Source organism: Sciurus vulgaris (assembly GCF_902686455.1).
Source record: "Sciurus vulgaris genome assembly, chromosome: 14".
Lineage (NCBI taxonomy): Eukaryota > Metazoa > Chordata > Mammalia > Rodentia > Sciuridae > Sciurus > Sciurus vulgaris.
Window position 1 is genome coordinate 9055302 of NC_136475.1, and position 20717 is coordinate 9076018.

Below are 20717 nucleotides of genomic sequence, written 5' to 3' on the forward strand. Positions count from 1 at the left end.
TATGATGTATCAAAAGTTCATTATACTGTCACGTATAATGATACAGTTTAGGGCTGTGCCGTAAACTGAGGTTTAAAGAAAGAAAGATAAGCTGGGCAGGGTGATGCACACCTGTAATCCCAGCTACTCAGGAGGCTGAGGCAGGAGGATCACAAGTTCAAAGCCAACCTCAGTAATTAAGCAATTTAGCGAGACTGTCTCAAAATAAAAAAATATAATAAAATAAAAAGGACTGGGATGTGGTTCAGTGGCTAAGTGCCCCTGGGTTCAATCCCCAGTACCAAAAAAAGTATATGGGAAGGACTCGGGTATAGCTTGGTGGCAGAGTGCTTGTCCAGCATGCACCAAGCCCTGGGTGTGGCCCCAGCACCACAGAAAAAGAGAAAAAATATCTATAGGAGGATGTATGTAGGTTATATGAAGATACTAGGTCATTGTATCTGAGTGACTTGACCATCCACTGACCTGGATACCCACAGCAGGGCCCAGAACCAATTTCCCGAGATACTTAGGGACAACAGTAGTTCCTAGAAAAACCAAGAATGAAATTCCTCTACTATTTTTTTCTAGTCTTAAGCCATGCTTGTTTTATGTGACAACCTTCAGAGAAGGAACATGTGGTACCACGGACCCGCAGGGGGTTCCTGTCTCTAGCGTGCAGGTTCACAGAGGCATCCTGGGAGTTCGGCAGGCGTTTGCCCTGGCTGACTGATTTAGCCCGGCAAGACTTGCAGCTCTTCTCCCTGACTGGAGCCATCTTCTCCACCATATCATTGTGTTTCTCCTTCTAGAAATATCTCTGACAAAAATGCCTAAAATCCAGAACCCTGGGCTCACTCACAGATATACCCAAACCTTATGACTTCCTATTTGTTTTGTTTTTTTGTTTTGTTTTTTAGTACTGGGGATTGAACCCAGGGGCACTTAACCACTGAGCCACATCCCCGACCTTTTCGTTTTTTATTTTGAGACAGAGTCTCATTTAGTTGCTTAGGGCCTCGCTAAATGGCTGAGGCTGGCTTGGAACTTGTGATCCTCCTGCCTCAGCCTCCCAGACTGCTTGGATTACAGGTGTGTGCCACCATGCCCAACCCTATTTATGTTTGATGTTTTTGTTTTGTTTTGTTTTTTGGTACCAGGGATTGAACCTAGGGGCACTCAACCACTGAATCACATATCCTGCCCTTTTTATATTTTATTTAAAGTCAGGCCCTCAGGGCTAGGGATATAGCTCAGTTGGTAGAGAGCTTGCCTTGCAAGCACAAGGCCCTGGGTTCAATCCCCAGTACCGCTAAAAAAAAAAACAGGGCCTCATTAAGTTACTGAGGGCCTTGCTAAATTGCCAAGTGTGGCCTTGAACTCAAGATCCTCCTACCTCAGCCTCTTGAGCCACTGGGATTACAGTCATGGGGCACTGCATCTAGCTATGTTGGATGTTTTATTCCTTTTGTCCTGTCCTTCCCAGCATCTTCCCCATGACCTGCACTGCCCTGCACCCCTGGCTCACAGAAATACACACACACACACACACACACACACACACACACACATTTTTTTTCACATTCTTTTCCTGAGAAGAAGCTCAAAGTAATTTAGCATTTTAAAAATCCTCTTGCAGGACTATTGACTGTCTTTAGTTAAGGACATTTTGGGGGAGAGACGTGTGAGTGGGTCGAGTGCTCAGCCCATTACAGATGTCTCAGTGCATCTTAGGTAGAGTACTCTAGGCTTGGCCCTAATTCTAAATGAACCTTGAATCTCAGTGCTTAACAAAACAAGTTTACCTCTTACACCAGGTTCTGCATGGATGGTGCTGATTAGAGGGTTCTCTGGCAGGGCAGGCCCTAGTGGGGATCAGCTGCTTGCCCCTCGAGGGTGTGAAGTCATCTCTCTGCCAGTAGGACATGAGGGTGGCCATGGAGCAAGGGGACGAGGAGACTGGAGACTCAGTGGAGATTTCAGGATCCTGGCAGTGGCAAATATGCTCCTGTACCCATTGACCAGAATGAGTCTCATAGCCCACGTGACGGTAAGATGCTGGGAACCATGTACCTCAAAAGAAAATGGAATGAACACAGCATTGTTTGTCATGTAGGGTGATAAAAAGTGAGACATTTCTAAACATCCTCCCCCTTCTGCCAAAATAAATAAATAAATAAAGTCGATGCCATCTCACCCCTGCCAAAGTAGATGGGAAAAGTCCTTAGGGTGTACTATGTCTCTTGACCCCACTCAAGCCCAGACGTTGAAATCTTTCCCACCACCAATGCTGGCCCCTTGGTGTCTCTGCAGATATGAAGAAGAGAACTCATGTGGCAGAAGGGAATGACCCCATATGGAATGAGGTAGACACACAGGGCAAGCCCAGAAGAGGAATCAACGACCCCAACAGCAAGGGGGCGGTGGGGGGGGTCCAGGCAGGTGCCCAGAGGTCTGGGGAGCAGACAGGGAGCCTCACCCACTTTCCGGAGGCCAAGGCATTTCCAATCTGACAAGGTCACATTCCCACAGCTCTCCTAGTGCTTCTTCCCCAACTCTGGGTGGACCACGGTGTAGCCCATCTGTTGATCTGGGCCAGGCCATCCTCATCTATCTAGAAGCCCAAAGCAGAGACAAGGATCCCCCATTTTCCTCTTTAATCCATTTCTGCTGCCCCACCCCCAAGCCCCTTAACTCCTAACCCACCTTTACAGTTCAAACCAAGGAACCCGGATGGGATACCCCATGCCTTGGGCAAGATAGCGAATGCCATCTCAGGAAATTAGACATGAGGGAAGCTCCTGGGTTTTAGGAAAACATGGTGTCAGGCCCTGCCCCAGCCTTTCCTCACTAGGAAGATGTGACGGGGAGGGTGAAGGAAGGATGCTGACTTCTCCATGCCCTCCACAGACCCTAATATGGTACCTCTGGAACCGTCCCCTGGAAAAAGACTCCTTCCTACAAATCATCCTTCGGGACATGAGCCCATCAAAGAAAGAAAGGTGAGGCCGAGAGGAACAGGGGAGCCTGACTCCCCGACCAAAGCAGCGCTGGCAGATCCATCTCTTCTCTCTCGCAACTCATTCAGATGCAAGGACAGGGTGCCCTTCAGTCAATCAAGGAGGAAAGGGGGTGGGGACTGGAAGGCTGTTAGTTCAAGTTGGCTAGAATCGGAACCTGGGCTTCCAGCAGCGGCCATGACCTTCTGAAGCCACCTCGACTTCCTGCTTCTCCCTTGCTGAATCCTGGCTTCCTATCATGGCCCCATCTAATGTCCCACTGAGACTAACATCCCCTTGGGAGTGAAGTTATTCCAGTTCAGAGAATCTGATTGGCTCAGCTTTGGTCAGGTGCCCACTCTTGGTCCAATCAGTAGTACTTGCTTGGGAGCTCCAAGCCATTTCCCAGAGAGTGGAGGGCCCTGGGCCCTCTGGTGGATCTTCTGCTTCCCCAGGAGGTTCTTTAGCCCCAGCTAAGGCCATTCCTGGGACAGGGGAGGAGAGCCCTTCCCCTGGCTTGGATCTCACACCTGCTCCTTGCCTCCCTAGGTTCATTGGCGTGGCCACGATACTGCTCAAGTCATTGGAGAAAAAATCACGTGAGATCCTTTTCATGAAGGACCTGATGCTGCTCAACCATTCCATGGAGCCCACAGATGTGAGTCAAGCCCAGGAAGGCCGAGGCAGGCAGCTTGGGAAATAAGAGCAGCTGGTAGAGCTGAGCTTCTGCACTGGAGCAGGGCAGCAGCCCACTGCCGTTGTGTCCAGATTCCCCCACCCTGACACGCACCTGGCGTCTCCCCATCCAGCCATCTATTGGGAAAGATCAATTGAAAGAGTAAACACTGGGATGCAAAATTGAGTTTTAGCCGACACTTGAAGGCAGGCAGGGGCTTTTTGCAGGGAAAGGACAGGCTTGGCACGAGCAGAGTGGAGCTGGTGCATGGGAAGCCAAAGACAGGCTAACTAGAATCCCAGCACCCCCTGTGATTGGCTCAGGTGCCTATTTCTCTACTCGGTCTTAAGTTGCAAATGGGAACAAAAATTAGGGCAGCCGTCAGGTGGTTATTCATCAAGTCCTGGTCATTTGAGGCTGATGGGCATTGTCTGGCTTCCTGGATGGTTGTTAGAGATAGTGGTCTGACTTCCCAAGAGGTGGACTTCCCAAGGCTGGCTTCCTGGGCTGGTTGCTCTAGATAACGGATTGGCTTCCCTGCAGGTTGCTGCCATCGCCGTCATTGTTTTACTTTTCGTGTGCGTGGCCTCCTTCATTTGTATATTCAGTCTGTCAGGAGGGCCTGCCTTTTCCCAGCGGGCAGGAAAAGAAGGCAAATCCAGGCGGGATCCTCAGCACTTGGAGAAGAGGCGGGTGGGCTGCCTCTGCTTCTGGCACACGGTGGGAGGATGAAGGTGAGGTGGCAGAGCTGAGGCAGGGGGTGGCCGAGTTGAAGGACCCTGGGGTCTGTGCTGCTGAGTGGCGGCCTTGCTCTGGTGGCTCAGCCCTTGGGGATTGTAGCGAGGGATCCTGGTGAAGGTGTGAAGCTGGTTCGTGGCGAGGACTCGGGAGGCAGGACGTCAGCGAGGAGGTCTTTGAGGAGGTCGGAGATGCTGAACTACGGGGAGAGATGGTTCTGGATGGGCGCCCCGTCACCTCCTCCTCTCCTCACCACCCTCTTGCCACCATCTTCTGCCATCGCCACCACTGTGCGGCTCCTTCATCTTCCTGGTGTTCTCCGCTGTACCCACTGCTCTCCCCTCTTCGGTTTATGACTTCCCTGCTCCCGAGCCACGCACGGTGTGGGCCCGTATCATGGGCGTTGCCACTAACCTCCAGAGGATTGGCTGTGGACCCAGCAGGCCTGGGAGGGGTTCCGGTGCTGTGACTCTGCCAAGGATTCCAGGGTCCGGCTGGCAAATCCCCCGCCTTTGCTTTGCAGTGTACTGTCAATCTACAGGTGTACCATATGACCCAAGAGGACTTCGAGAGAACAGGTTTGTCCTTCCCTGGGCTTCTCCAAGCCGAGCTCCATGGCTCTTTGGAACCTTTGACACCCAGCCCTAGAGGCTGTCAGAAGGATCGTGACCAGGTTAGGGTCCCTGGGAACCACACAGATTTAGTGGCCAGCTCCGCAGACATCTGGCTAAGGTCATCCGTCTCCTGGTGTGTCCACTCACCATCTCCAAACAAAGGCCCAGCCTTCGGTGGGCATAGGGGGAGACGGGATGGCCATTGCCAAGAGCCCCCAGTGTGAAGAGTTGGGTCCGGGGATCCACAGTCACCGAGGGTGGCCGGGGCCCCTGGGAATGTTCTGGCGAGGACGTGTCAGAACAGTCAGGGCCTCTCGGCCGTGTTTTCGGTCAGTGGCTGGTCGTGGGGGGCAGAGTGGTGAAAGCAGGGAATGCCTCCACACCCCCTGAGCTCCAGCCTCGGCCCTCCCTGGTCTGCTTCCCCAGACAAGGAAGACCTGCTGGGCATAACTGTGAAAGAGGCCGTCCGTCAGAAACTGATGGTCCCCGGCACCACCGTGCCAGGGCCCCTGTCTTCGAAGCCCCAGCACTTTCAGGTGAGGCCCCTCCAGGTTGAAAGTCATATGACCCACCTGACATCTTTACTGTGCTCCCCAGCAGCTCCTCCCCTCCACAAGGTCACGGTCAGACCCAGCTTCAGGGTCTCAGATCCTCCTTGCATCCCCTGCTCCTCCAGGGGCCTTTCTGGGGGGCTGGAGGCGGTCTGGTGAGGTGGGAGGAGGGGCCCGGTGTGCACCTGCAGGCCCCTGTAGATGCTGGGGAGGCAGAAGGCATGGACCCGCCCTTCTAAGTCCTCGGACTGTTGGCTACACAAGCGAGGCTCCAACAAGGTCAAAGTGAACTATGCGAGAGAGGCTGAGGACGGTGTGAGGGGGCCCAGGGGAAGTCCAGAAGCCCATCCCATGTCTTACCAACTTCCCTCTGATTCCTACCCTGTGGCCTAACATTGCTGCCACAGTTCTGCCAGCTTCCCAGCAGGCCACCTAGCCGGGCATGGTGGCACACGCCTGTAATCTCAGCAGCTAGGGAGGCTGAGACAGGAGGATCTCAGGTTCAAAGCCAGCCTCAGCAGCAGCAAGGCACTAAGCAACTCAGTGAGACCCTGTCTCTAAACGAAATAGAAAATAGGGCTGGGGATGTGGCTCAGTGTTTGAGTGCCCCTGAGTTCAATCCCTGGTACAAAAAAAAAAAAAAGGAAAAGAAGAGGAAGGTCAGCAGGCCACCCACGCAGGAGGCAAAGTCAGCCTTGACTCCCCTCTTCCTGCATCCAGTCAATGGCCAAATCCCAGCTCTTCCTGTCGCCAACTGCCCCGCTTCTCCCGTTCCATGCCCATCCCCTGCCTGGGGCCACCCCTGTCATTTCCCGCCACCACACAGACGGCCTCCTCCTGAACTCCCAGACACCGCTCTCTCCTGCCGTTCTTCCTTTCTTTGGTGAACCCAGAACCTTGCACATGCTAGGAAAGTGCTCTACCCCTGAGCTGCACCCCAACCCTCCCGTCGATTTTTTAGTTAAAGTGGTCGTCTTTGAAAGCAAAGATGTCCGGCCATCCTGTCAGACACCTGCTTTAAAAACTCCAGTGTCCTGGGAGAAAATCTAGCTCTTTACAATGGCAGCCCAGGACTTTGCTAACCAAGGTTGCCCTGGTCCAGCTGCTCCTAGCTTTCCCCAGGGGATCTCTCCCTACCCACAGCACGTAGAATGCTGCTTCTCAGAACAACGGAAAGAACAGTCCCTGGGGAGCAGGGGAGCCTGGGCCCCCAGCGTCTCCTGTGTGTCTCCTCTATAGGTTCGGGTGAAGGTGTTTGAAGGGCGACAGCTCATGAGCAACAACATCAAGGCCATAGTGAAGGTGACTATTGCAGGCCACCAGCATAACACGCGGATGAAGATGGGGAGCAACCCCTTCTTCAACGAGGTAGGCTACACGGGGCAGGCAGGGCACGCGGGCAGGCGGGAGGTGGAGGTGAGTGCTCCCGCAGGCTTCTCATCAGGGTGTCTTCAGGTAGCTCTCCTACAAGCATTTACCGAGCGCCTGCTGGGGGCTGGGCACTGTGCTTGGCACGGGGAATACAGAACGCCATCATCTGGAGCCTTGCGTTTGAGGCGCTAGTGGTCCGGTGGGAGCGGGCCCAGCATGTGAACCCCAAAGCAATTTCATCAGGGAAAAAGAGGGCTGGCAGGTCTGGGAGCACTATTAACAGAGCCTCAAAAAAGGAGGTCAGGCTGGGGATAGAGCTCAGTTGGTAGCGTGCCTGCCTCGCAAGCACAAGGCCCTGGGTTCAATCCCCAGCACCAAAAAAAAAAAAAAAAAAAAAATGCAGGTCAGACCATGTCGCTGCTGGATCCCCAATTTACAGCATCATGTCTGATCTATGTCTGTTCATTGGTGAAGAGATGAACGAATGAAAGACCACAGGACAATGGAAGATGGGCAGAGTGAGCGGGCAGTGAGGCTGGGGCAGCAGCAGAGGGACTCAGACAAGGCTCCATAGACCTTGGGGGAAGAGTCTACCAGGGAAAGATGGAGGGGGTTGTGGGGGAGGAGATGAGTCAGAAGAAAGGAACGGTGTTTTCAAAGACCTGGAAGCAAGAAGCGACTTCATTTGTTGTTAGAACTGCAAATATGGGGATGGCTGGATGGGAGTCTACAAAATAGAGTGGAGTCCTCTCATGGACAGCCCTCGGGAGCCATGGAGGGCTTAAGCAGGAGAGTATCAGAAGAAAGGAGGTTCTGGCTACTGCAGGGAGTTGGGCAGGGCAACATAGGAGGTGAAGGCTTTTCATCACTGTGACCAGAATACCTGTTATGGTTTGGATGTGAGGTGTCCCCCAAAAGCTCATGTGGGAGACAAGACAAGAAGGTTTAAAGGAGAAATGATTGAGTTATAGAGTCTTAACCCAAGCAGTGAATGAATCCCCAATGGGATCAACAGAGTGGTAACTGGAGGTGGGTAGGGTGCTGCTGGAGGAGGTGGGAATTGGGGCGTGCCTTTGGGGTATATATTTTGTATCTGGAGAGCGGAGTCTCTCTCTGCTTCCCGATCACCATGTGCGCTGGCTCCCTCCACCACGCTCTTCCACCATGATGTTCTGCCTCACCTGAGCCCTGAGGCATGGAGCCTGCTGACTATGGAATGGGACCTCTGAAACTGTGAGCCCTCAAATAAGCTTTTCCTCCTCTGTAATTGTTCCGCTCAGGTTTTTAGTCACAACAGTGAAAAAGCTGGCGAAAGCAATACCCAAGAACAACTTGGAGGAGGAAAAGATTATTCTGGTTCACAGCTTCAGAGGTTTAGTCCAGGGTGGGCCAACCCCGTTGCCCAAGGTGAGACAGGATATCCTGGTGGGTCTGTGCAGCGGAGGAGCGCTGCTCCATTCTTAGTGGCCAGGAAGCAGTCCTTCCTGGGCACACCCGTGACCCACCTCCTCCAGGCCCACCCCACCAGCCTGCAAAGACCACCCAGTTAGGTCATTGAAACTAGGATAGACTGAGTAGATCACGGCTGTCATAGTCCCATCTCTCAACACTGAACATTATTGCATTTTGACACAGGAGTTTTGGGGGGACACCTTGCATCCAGACACAACACTGGGACAGCTAGCTGGTTAGGTTCTCCGGGGCCCCCTCCCCCTTTGCCTGGACAGAAAGCCCCCCGGGAGCCCAGGAATCCTGTGTTCCTGGAGGAACTTGAGGGTGGTCTTAAACTGAAAGTCATTGAAATGCTTCAGGTTGGGGAAAGAAGCACAGTGTTCTGAGGTTTCAGGTTTGTACTGGGTCCTTGATGGAGTGGTGGGAGAAACATGGGTCCACCTCACGCCCTACCAATTCTCTCTGCCTCGCAGATCTTCTTCCAGAATTTCCATGAGATTCCTGCAAAGTTCTTTGACGAGGTCATCTTGATCCAGGTGAGGAGCCAAACTGGTCGCCAGCAAAATGGCCCCACTTTCTTGTCCTGCTTCAACCCTGAGAAGCACTTCAACCCCAGCCCCTGCCCTTAGAGCCAGGGTCCCTTAAGATTGTCTCTCTGACCCCAAACAGCCTCTCTACCACCTTCTTCACCACCAGTAGCCCAGATTTCTCATTCATTCACTCATTTAACAAATGTCATGGATGGCCGACAGGCAGGCCTGAGAGGGGGCCCTGAGGTAGACAGGTAACCACTTCCATGTGCCAGGATTCTCACGTCCCCAGAGGCCCCTCAGAGTGGACGACTCCATTCTCCAACCAGAGGGAGCCACTCCCAGTGGAGAACACATGTCTGAGGAGAACAAGGAGCCTTCGCCCCCGGAAGCAGTTACATGTTCTTGGGAACGAGACAGAAACAACCCTGAGGAAATGTGGTGCCGAAAGTCAGGGCAATGCCTTGCTTTGTGTTGGCCTGGGGCGAGTGGGTTGCCTCTCTGATCCATGAAATGGAACTAAACATCTGAACCTCACAGGATTCCTCTGTGAAGTAAACGAGGAAAAAATCATGTGTAAGCACTGGCCATTAGGAATCATTCCACAAATCCCAGAGGACCCTGGATAGATCCTTCCTATTGCTTCCACAGGGGATGGGGGAAATTGGGGTTGTGAATAATTAAGATCTCTCTGGGAACTCCTCCTTGCAGGTGGTGAACTCATCATTGGCAAGATCCAAAGCAGAGATCGGGAGATTCCAAGTGAGCCCAGCATATAAAGTAGCAGGCTTGGTAAAAACAGTTGTACGGACCCCTCACTGGGTTCCAGGCTCAGGTCTAGGGGAAAGGAAGGATCCAGGCTTGCTTGGATCCACCTACCAACTAGGTGATTTAGACAAATTACTCTGAGCCTCTACTTCCTTGCCTGTAAAGTGGGAATAATAATAGACCCAACCTGCGGGGTCACTGTGAGAATTGAAGTATATAGCAATTAGGGAAGTACTGGGCGCCATCTTGAGTTACCCAAACCCATGATACTGTGCACACACGTCAAATCTCTGCTTCCAGGCCAGGGGAGTGAAGGAAACAAAAAGGCCAGCATTAAGCGTTGGAGAAACCCAAAGAAAGATTGCTGACCGTGAGGACAGAGTAAAACAATGTAATTTTGAAAAGACACAGCTGATCGAGAAGGAGTTTATAGAGTCAGGGAGGGTTGAACTAAGAGTCTCAAAATCCAGGAATATCAGGAAAAGGTTGGTTGCTAGTTTAAATACACAACGCCTGGTTACATTTGAATCTTAGATAAACAACAGATACTTCTTAGATCTGTCAAAGGACAAAGTGACAATTTAGTTTAATGATTTTAATAGGTTTTATTTTGAGATTCCAGAATGGGGTGATACTTGATTACCCCATAAAACAGAATAATGGGCTGTACAGAGGTAGTTGGTTTTATGGACAGAGAATGACTGACAAAAAAAGAGAAACTAGCCAGGCATGGTGGTGCATGCCTGTAATCCCAGAGACTCATGAGCTGAGGCAAGTTCAAGGGCAGCCTGGGCAATTTAGCAAGACCCCACCTCAAACACAGTAGGGCTCGGGATGCAGGTCAGAGGAAGAGTATCTGCCTAGCATGCGTGAGGCTCTGGGTTCAGATCCTACTTACCCCCTCCAAAATAATAAGATAGAAAAGCAAATTGGTCGTCACAGAGTTCCTTTTCTTGTGAGGTAGGGACAGGGGGACAGAATAATAGGAAAATAACTGACTGCTTAACAAGAAGTTCCTTTTCATAAGGATTAAAACAGAAGGAAGTTCATTGTCGTACAGATGCACCTGGTTGGGGAATTTGGCTCTTACTCTCCCGATTGTTAAGGTCACATAATAATTTAAGTGGTGGAACTTCAGCATGGGTGACTCACTTTGATATTTAGTCTAGTCTGTTGGGACTCAATGCAGTAGCTTGTCTAAAACAACAGACCCCTGTAATTTATATAAACAGTTATGATTCACTATGTCCCAAATATTGCTTGATTCCACACCAAATATTGCATATGGATACTGAAATTCAGTTTTTTTTTTTTTTTTTTTCCAGTACCAGGGATTAAACCTAGGGGTGCTTAATCACTGCATCCCCAACCCTTTTTATGTTTTATTCAGAGACAGGGTCTCACTGAATTACTTATGGCCTCGCTAAGTTGTGATCCTCCTGCCTCAGCCTCCCAGCTGCTGGGATTACAGGCATGCGTCACTGTGCCCAGTCAGAATTCTTTAAAGTTTGTTCAAATCAGGATTCAAACCAGATTCATTCATTGCAGCTAGCTAATATGCAGTTTAGGTTTCTTATTCCATTGCCCCCCCCATTTAAAAAATATTTTTTTTGTAGTTGTAGATGGACAGAATGCATTTACTTCATTTGTGTATTTTTATGTGGTGCTGAGGATTGAACCCAGTGCCTCACACATGCTAGGCAAGTGCTCTGCCACTGAGCTACAGCCCCAGTCCTCCGTTGGTCCCCTTTAAATTTTTTTTTTCTTTAGCTTGCAATTTACTTGTTAAGGAAACAGTAGTTGTACCTGTTATTCTCCAGTCTGGATTGCATTTCCAGGGAGTCGTATCTCATCCTCTGCCCCATTTCCCTATCCAGAGGCTTGATCAGGCTGGGAGCAATTATTTAGCAAGGTGACTTCAGCAGGAGGCGCAGAATGTCTGTGGGGCTCTTTCCTTGTCGGTAGCTATTCCTGGTTGCTGCCTAGATCTGCTGTTTATCAGGAGTGGCTGAGCCTGTATTTCCTTTGTTTTGCTGTAGCTTTATTGGGATACAGTGGCTATAGAATGAATTGCACATATTTAAATGTGTAATCTATTTTAAAAAATAAGTACACACCCATAAAACCACCATCATAATCAAGATAATAAATATCTGTCATATTTATCATCCCCCAAAAGTTCCCTTCCTCTCACTTCCATCCTACCTCCTCCCATCCCTAGCCAATCACTGATTCTTCTTTCTTTTTTATTTTTTCCCCTCTTTCTTTCTTCTTTCTCCTTTCTCTCTCCCTCCCTTCCTCCCTTCTTTCCTTTCCTGGGCATTGAACCCAGAAGTGCTTTACCACTAAGCTATATCCTCCAGCCTATTTATTTATCTATCTATCTATCTATCTATCTATCTATCTATCTATCTATCTATCTATCTTTGAGACAGGGTCTTGCTAAGTTGCTGAGGCTGGCCTCAAACTTATGATCCTCCTGCCACAGCCTCCCATGTTGCTGGGACTACAGGCATGTGCCACCATGCCTGGCACTGATCTACTCTCTCTTGCTATAGATTGTTTACATTTTCTGGAGTGTCAGATAAATGGAATCCTATGGTATATACCCTTCTTCATCTTGCTTCTTTCACTATGCAGTTATTCTGAGCTTCATTCCATGTTGCACATAGCAACAGTTTGTTCCTTTTTATTGCTAATTGTCCATTGTATGGACATAAGGGTTTGTTTATCAGTTCATCTGTTAGTTGCCATTTAGACTGCTTCCATGCTGGGGCTATGACAGTGAAGCTACTGTAAACATTTAGATACAAGTCTTAGTCTGGACACATGCCTTCATTTCTCTTGGGTAAAGCCTGTTCCAGGGCAGGCCTCTTCACTGTTTTTAAGGCTCTGGCCACGTCTCTCAAACTCAGGATCCTCCTGTGCAGAGTGGAGGTGACAATGGGCCTCCCTTCCCAGTTATTGTAAAATTCAGACAAGTTAAGGCAAAGATTATGTCAAGCGCCAGTAGCAAATACAGTCATGGGGTAGGTGGGTGTGACAACCTTGGCTGGAGGCATGTGATAAGTCAGGTTTCCCTACTATCACAAATCCCTGAGACTGCGTGCGTGCGTGCGTGCGTGCATGCACGCATGTGTGCACGTGTGTCCTGCCCTGGGGGACGGGGATGGTCACGGTAGGAGCAGAGGCTGTGGCTCTCCCTCTCCCTGGCCGAAGGCCTGAGGTCTGGTTCGGTGCAGGCCAGGAGGGTGTGTGTGGCCGGGGCTCATGGAAACACAGGCACACGGAAAGGCTTCTTAGGGTTCACAGTCATGGATGTTTCAGTCCATGATTGGACCTGTTCTTTTGGGTCTTTGGTGCCCCGTCATGACAGGAGTGCAGGGTGGAGCAAAGTAGCTCACTTCATGGCCAGGAAGTAAGGGGGAGACAGAGGAAGGCGCCAGAGTCCCACCATCACCCTTTGGGGTCAGGCCCCCAATGTCCCTCCCCCTACGTTCCACCCCCTTCCAAGAGTACCAAGCTGGGGACTGAGCCTCTAGCGCACGTGCGTTGGCGGAGGACGCGGAAGCTTGTGTCCAGCACGACACTAACCCTCACTCCACTCTTGTCTTTCCAGACAGACATTGGGTTTATCTACCATTGTCCAGGTAGGTGACAGTTGTTACCCCTCCAGGTGTGTCCTACTGAGAAAAATCAAGCCGGGGTCAAATCACCTCAAAATCCCACCACGTGGGGAGAGAGTATTAGAGGGCACAAATGACTTTCTGTACTTGATAATATTTTACTGTACTCTATGGTATTTTATCTTACTTTATTTATTTGTTTATTTATTGGTTCCAGGGATTGAACCCAGTACTTAACCACTGAGCCACATCCCCAGTCCTATTTTGCATCTGATTTAGAGACGGGATCTCACTGAGTTGCTTAGTGCCTTGCTAAGTTGCTGAGGCTGGCTTTGAGCTCGAGATCCTCCTGCCTCAGCCTCCCGAGCCACTGGGATTACAGGCGTGTGCCACTGCACCCAGCCCTTACTTTATTATAACAGCATCTTCTTCTGAACAACTCAGGGCATCCCTTTGGGTCAAATGTTAAACTTTTATTGCAACCCTGAGTTGGATTTCTGTTTCATGAGTCCAGTATTGGGTGATTTAAGTTGGTTTTAAAATATTTTTTTTTGACAACTAACAATTGTACATATTTATGGGGTACAAAGTGAAACTTCGATACATGTACACAATGTGTCCTGATCAGATCAGGTAACTGGCATATTCATCACCTCAATCATTGTGTGTGTTTAACAGTCAGAATTCTCCTGCTGGCTATTTTGAAACAGACAATTTATATTTATATAGATAGATACATAGATAGATAGATAATATAAATATATATAATATAAATAAATATATATCACACAGATATATATCAATTATATAATATAAATCAATATATATAAACAATATAATATATAATATAAATAAATATATATCACATGGCTATACATATATCAATGTATATATTATATAATTTATATATAGATCAATTATATAATATATACATTGACATATATTCATTGTAGATGGACATAATGCCTTTATTTTATTTACTTATCTTCATGAGGTGCTGAGGATAGAACCCAGTGCCTTACATGTGCTAGGCAAGAGCTCTGCTACTGAGCCACAACCCCAGCCCCGGAAACGGACAGTTGTGGCCAACCGTAGTTACCTTACGTGCTCTGGAACAGTAGAAGCTTTATTCCTTCCTCTTCAACAGCACCCCTGTACCCAGAGACCATCCTCTCTCCATCCCTCCTCTCCACCCCACCCCGACCTCCATAACCACTGTTATGTGGGAGATTGAGTTTGAGTGGCAGTGCCCACCGTGACCTGGCCAGGACATACCACCAGGTTAAGATTTGGGTTTTGGGGTGGGGCAGGTGGCTGCCTCCATCGTGTCTGGCTCCAGTCCAGGCCAGTCACAGAAGCAGGTTCCCAGGGTGGACGGGGGTCCCTCTTTCACGGAGGCAATAGCTGGCAACCCTAGGAGGACACCAGCATCCCCTAATGGCTGAGGTGGCTCCCGAGTTCCTTCACTGTTGGATGGGAACCAGGATGTGAGAGACACGTTTCCTGCTCCCCCACCCCCAGCATCAGCGACTGGTTTCAGGGAGAGCAATGGAGACTCGAGGCTGGTCTCCCACAGCCCCTCTGCCTCTCCAGGTCACGCACTCGTAAGGAAATGGCTGGGCCTGTGCCACCCAAATAAATCCAGCAGCGGTGTGAGAGGCTACCTGAAAGTCACCATCTGTGCCATTGGTGCAGGCGACCAGGCCCCGGTGAGGCTGCCCACCGGCCCCAGGAGCATCTTCTGCCCTGGCCTCTGACCCGCACATCCCTCCTTCACCTGCTGTGCCTGCGCCAAGCGGGAGGTTGGGTGGCCCTGGCTGTGACCTCCCACGTCCCTGACCCCGTCTGCTCTCAGGTGGATCAGAAGCTGCCCTACGATACCGACGTCCAGGTCTTCAAGTCGACGGCAGTCCCCATCAACATGGCTTACCTACAGTTCTTCATCTACTGCGCGGAGGATCTTCATTCCGGTTGGAGCCGGGGGGCAGGGAGCAGCCGGAAGCTCGCGGGGCTCCTCATTCCTTTGGATACTGACCTAAGCTGCGGGGTGGGGGGCAGGGTGAGATGAAGTCCCTCAAGACCGTCTGACGAAGGTCTCACGGGTGTCCCCTTGCCTTTGATGCCGGATGCAGACTCACTGTACTGCTGACCATCCCACCCCGCCCCACGCCATGATGTGGATGTCACACAGAAGGGGCAGAGCGGTCCCTGCAGACACGGCTGCCCAGGGGCTAGTAAACCAGGCTACCGCAGGGGTGGGCTGAAGTGGTGTGTTACCTTCCATTTCCACCTCCTAAAAAAGGCTGCTGCCATCTCAGACTTTCTTATCCATAGAGAAACGCCCAACAGCGAATCCTACGCTGGAGGTGGAACTCATTGGGGAGAAGGTAAGAGGAAGAAGGGTCTCGACCCTAGAGAATGTGGCGCCTGGGAACAGTAGTGGGCTGGGACCCCAGAAATGGCATCCCGCCTCACCTACCAAGAAGCAGTGCGAGCCCCTGGGCTGGGGCTGTGGAGGGGTGGAGGCCAGGGCCTCGCACGAAGAAGATGCCCACAAGAGTCAAACGTGGCGGGCAAATGAGTGGACGAAAGAACAGCCCACCAACAACTGCAGTGGTATGGTCCCCGGGCCTCAGTTTCCTCATCTGTAAATGAAAAAACTCAGGCAAGAGAACTGCCAACCTTCCAGGAACCTCTAAAAACACCAAGTAGCATTTTCCAAAATGTGCCGGCAGGGGTGAGGTCCTATGTGGCAAGCACCAGGCCTGGAATCCCAGCAGCTCAGGAGGCTGAGGCAGGAGGATCACAAGTTCAAGGCTAGATCCAGCAACTTAGCGAGGCCTAAGCAACTCAGTGAGACTGTGCCTTAAAATGAAAAGGGCTGGGGATGTGGCTCACTGGTCAAGTACCCGCTGGGTTCAATCCCTAGTACCGAAAAAAAAAAAAAAAAAAATCCCATGTTCAAATTTGGGGAAGGCTAGGTCAAAGTTAAATAGGTTTGTCTCGGAAGTCACAAAACATCATTTTACTCCTATCTGTTAAAACTAGTCATTAAATCCAGCACACATGTCAGGAGAGAAGAATTAAGGTCCGCCTTCTGAAGGGAGAAGTACTAAAGAGCATGTGTACATATTTAAAATCACCACACGGCGCCTTTATTTTCCTGTGGTCGGGGTCTGCCAGAGCTAGTGAAGAGGTTCTTGGGTGAGAAGGGAAACACGTATTAAAAATGTTTGATCTGTTCGTGTACCTAAAAAGCTTAACAAAGTCAACTAACACTTGATTTCATAGATGCCACCATTGCCTAGAGTAAGGCTAAGTTTACAATTTATGTCAATTGATGGTTTCAAGGGTATTCTGTCATCAGCTGTGGGGTGGGCCATTTTTCAGCTGGGATCTTAGAATTTATCTAGCATAAACTATGTGTATGCACTCATGAAGTAAAAGTTGTAGCCCTATCTGTACCTATTTAAAAATGAAAGGGCTACGGATGTAACTCAGGGGGAGGGTGCTTACTTATCCTGTATGAGGTCCTGTGTTCGTAGCATTGCTTAAAAAAAAAAGAATAAAGAGAAAAAAAAGTTCACTGGAAGGCGATTTAAGGAGAAATACTGAGGAATTCAGACCTGGCAAATGCTTTGAGATAAGTAACCAAGGGACTGGAGTTGTAGCTGATGAGAAGTTGTCCAAGGACAACCCTCAAGGACAAGCCCGAACACTTGGTGCCACAGAGTTCATCTGGGGGCTGGACTGGGACAGCTGGAAAGTGAGGCCAGTAGTGGGAGGAGGGGACAGGCTGGCACTGACCATGCTGTATCAGTCAACTCTCCATCGCTGTGACAAAGCACCTGAGAGAAACAGCGTAAAGGAGGAAAGGTTCATTTTGGCTCATGGTTTCAGAGGTTTCAGTCCATGGTCGGCTGGCCCTGCTGCTTTTGGGCCTGTGGCAAGACACAAAACCATGGTGGGAGCGTGTGGTGAAGCAAAGCTACTTACCACCTGGTGGCCAAGAGGCAAAGAGAGGAGGAGGGGCTGAGGTCCTAATCTCCCATTCAAGGACATACCCCCAGTGACCTCACTTCCTACCATCAGGCTCCACCTCTTAAAGGTCCCACCAGCTCCCAATAGCTCCATCGGGTGGGGACCAAGCCTTTAAAAGATGAGTCTTTGGGGGACACTGAGGGTCCAAACCATAACACCTGCTTTGGGATGTTCCCAGCTCAAGACGATTGTGCAGACTGAAACTGACAACCCAATATGGAACCAGATCCTGACCTTCCAGATTCAGGTACGGCTGTTCCCTCATGCTCACCCTTGCCCCCAGGAGAAGGGAAGTTCAGATGTTCATGTGGGAGTGTGGATGGAAGGTGAGGATGGGAGCCCAGTGAGGGGAGTCGCGGGCTCCACCTTAAGAGAGCACAAGGAAGCCCAAGACAGATCAGGGAAAACTTTGTTTGATTTATCCAGTATGAGGCAATGAGTGAACCATGCAACAGAACTTTCCAGAGAATTTAAATGTGCCCTGTCACCACATTAAACAAAGGTAACAAAGGGGCTGCAGTAGTGGGTACCTGTGGTCCAGCTATTCGGGAGGCTGAGGCAGGAGGATTACTTGAGCCCAGGAGTTTGAGACCAGCCAGGGCAACAGAGTGAGACTTCATCTCCTAAACAAAACAAACAAAAAGCAAATCACTTCAAAGGCTCATCCTAGATTGTAGTATACATTTTCTGCCTTCAAGGCAAAGTACCCTGAAGATAATTACAGCTCTCCGCAGATGGCCTCAAGCATGTGGGAGCCTAGTTATTACACCGTATGTGGCACAGGGCTGTTTCCTCTTAACCGAGTGGCTCCAGAATGCTCTGCGCTCTGGGGTGCATAGTCTGACCTCAGTCTTTCAGTCTTCTAGGTCATCTGTAACTGTCGTGCATGACAGTTCTCTTGAAGCCTTGGTGAAGCCTTAATGACCTTTTGACTCAATGCCAACTCCTAAGAACTGTGTGTACAATAAGAATTCGCAGTTCTGCGGGGCAACTTGAGCTCGCTCATAAGTGCAAGTGCAGAGGAATTTGTGTTGTATCACTTGCCTACCCAGAGAGTGCTTAGCTTTCTGATAGCTTTCATTGTGCAATACAAAATTAGCTTCCTTCTTCTCCTCTAAACTCCCCCCCTGCTGCTTCTAGAAGCTTCCCCCAGTGGGCCTCCTGGTGAGTCATCATTTTCAACAATTCTTCCTAACTCCTACTGCCTTAGATGATCTTACAGACTCTTAAGATAGGAGGGAATTAAGAGGAGGCCTAGTGCATCTACCACCCTTGCTGGGGTCCCTCCCCGCTTTCTGTGGCTTTATGTGGCCCAGATCCTCCGTGGATGTTCACATGTTGGCCTTCCAACATGTAAAGGTGGCCAACGACCTCTGGACTTCACTCATGCCCCTAGAACATGGTCTCCAGGGGCTGGTTCATTTGGGGTCATCGTCATCAGCCCTTTGGAAGGGTAGCAGGCAGATGTGAGCTTCATTGTGAGAGGCAGGGTGACTACACACAGGTGGTGGCACCCAAGGCCACCTGGTCAGGGAAGCAGAGCTGGGGCACTGCTGAAAATGGGCCTGTGGTGATGGCCAGCCCGAGGCCCCAAGAAGAAGCAGGGGAAACAGTACACTTGAATCTAGAGGAGGAACTGGGATAGGGGGGACAATTCTTTTTTTTTTTTTTTTTTTTTTTTTTTTTTGGTGCTGGGGATCGAACCCAGGGCCTGGCAAGCACTCTACCAACTGAGCTATATCCCCAGCCCAGGGGACAATTCTTAACAGAGTGGATAAAAAGATGGTTTGGCCATGAGTTTGAACTTGGAGGATTCATAACTTGGATGACCTGGATGGCCGATGGCCCCCATCTCTCTCTGCCCCTAGTGTTCTTCCTTAACGCGGGCAGTTTCTTACTTCTTACTATGTGCTCAACTAGAAAGCCCTTTCCTCACTCCTCACTTGGTCCCCAGCCACCAGGGCAGGGGGGAGAAAGAATGAAGAGGGTGGAGAACCAGGAGGTTCCCAGCCACATCTCAGGAACTGCTAGGAGGAGGATAAGAAGCCCCATATAAGGGGATTTGGGACCCACTCAGGTCTCAAACCCAGCACCCCTGTTTTACACATGAGTTTTTCCCTTATTATTTTCTTTTTAATAATGAGGAAAACATATGTAGAGATAAGACTCAGAAGCTGGAATTCAAATCCTTTTTTTTTTTTGCCAGTGCTGGGGATTTGAAACCCAGGGCCTTAGTGCTTACGAGGCGAGCACTCTACCAACTGAGCTATATCCCCAGTCCCTGGAACGCAAATCCTGATGCCACTCTTTACTATATGACCTTGAGAAGATCCCTCTGGTCCCCTGGGCCTCATTTTCCATCTGCATATAGGAACAAATCACAGCCCTCACTGGATTATGGCAGAGTAGTTAAGAGGTCAGAGGTTTCAGCCTCTTGCATGAAGCAGGAGAACTTCAGGAAACTCAACCCCTCCATGCCTCAGTTTCCCCATATGAAAATGAGATTTTTTTTTTTTTTTTTTTGGTACCAGGGATGGAACCCAGGGGCACTTAACCACTGAGCCCCATCCCCAGTTCTTTGTTTGTATTTATTTAGAGACAGGGCCTTGACAAGTTGCTTAAGGTCTGCTAAGTTGCTAAGGCTGGCTTTGAACTTGTGATCCTCCTTCCTCAGTCTCCCAAGCAGCTGGGATTACAGGTGTGCACCACCCAAGTCCAGCTGAAAATGAGAACATTAATAGCACCTGGTGGTGGGGTTGTGGAGAGTTTCACTCAGCTCATCTGTGGAAATGGTTCAGCTGGTAGACAACAGAAACCCTCCCAGGGTGGTAGCTATTATTATTTATTTACTCTTTGAGGAGATGGTTTGGTGAGCACTCATTTAAACTTTGAAGGGTTGTGTAAGGGTCATAATCCTCCATCAGGCCACAGTGAGGGAGGGCCCAGGTCTCTTGAGTCCTGAAGTTTAAACTAATAGATCATTTTAAGATCAAGAATGATGATGTGACACAGTCCCAGAGCCTTTCAAGGGATTCCCTTAAGTTGGTGTGGGTGAACCTAAGGCCAAACCTCTATTAGGGCCCTGCTAGATTTAGCTTATCTGGGATTGACTGGCAACGGAGCTGGGCCTTGACCCCCGAACTTCCCCAATCACTCTCAATATCTCTGCAAGGACCGGGCCACCCGGGTGACTCTCTGCTCTTTTGCCTTCACTTTGCAGCTGCCCTGCCTCTCCAGCTACATCAAGATCAGAGTCATGAACTGGTGAGCGGAGGGGCTCTAGAAGTTGAAGCACAAAGGGGAGGAAACCAGGAGCCCGGGCGAGGGCTCAGTCCACGGAGTGGTTTCTCCCTAGCCCAAGCAGAAACTGCT

At 50.0% G+C, this 20717-nt stretch overlaps 1 protein-coding gene across 1 annotated transcript in view; it reads left to right on the top strand.

Annotated features, from left to right (window-relative positions):
• FER1L5 (fer-1 like family member 5) overlaps window positions 1-20717 on the top strand; it is a gene marked incomplete at its 5' end in the record, with an annotated part of 77747 nt that overhangs the window by 605 nt on the left and 56425 nt on the right. The window contains 1 exon segment of the mRNA XM_079109529.1: window positions 2293-2345. Coding sequence (XP_078965655.1) covers window positions 2293-2345 — 53 coding nt within the window.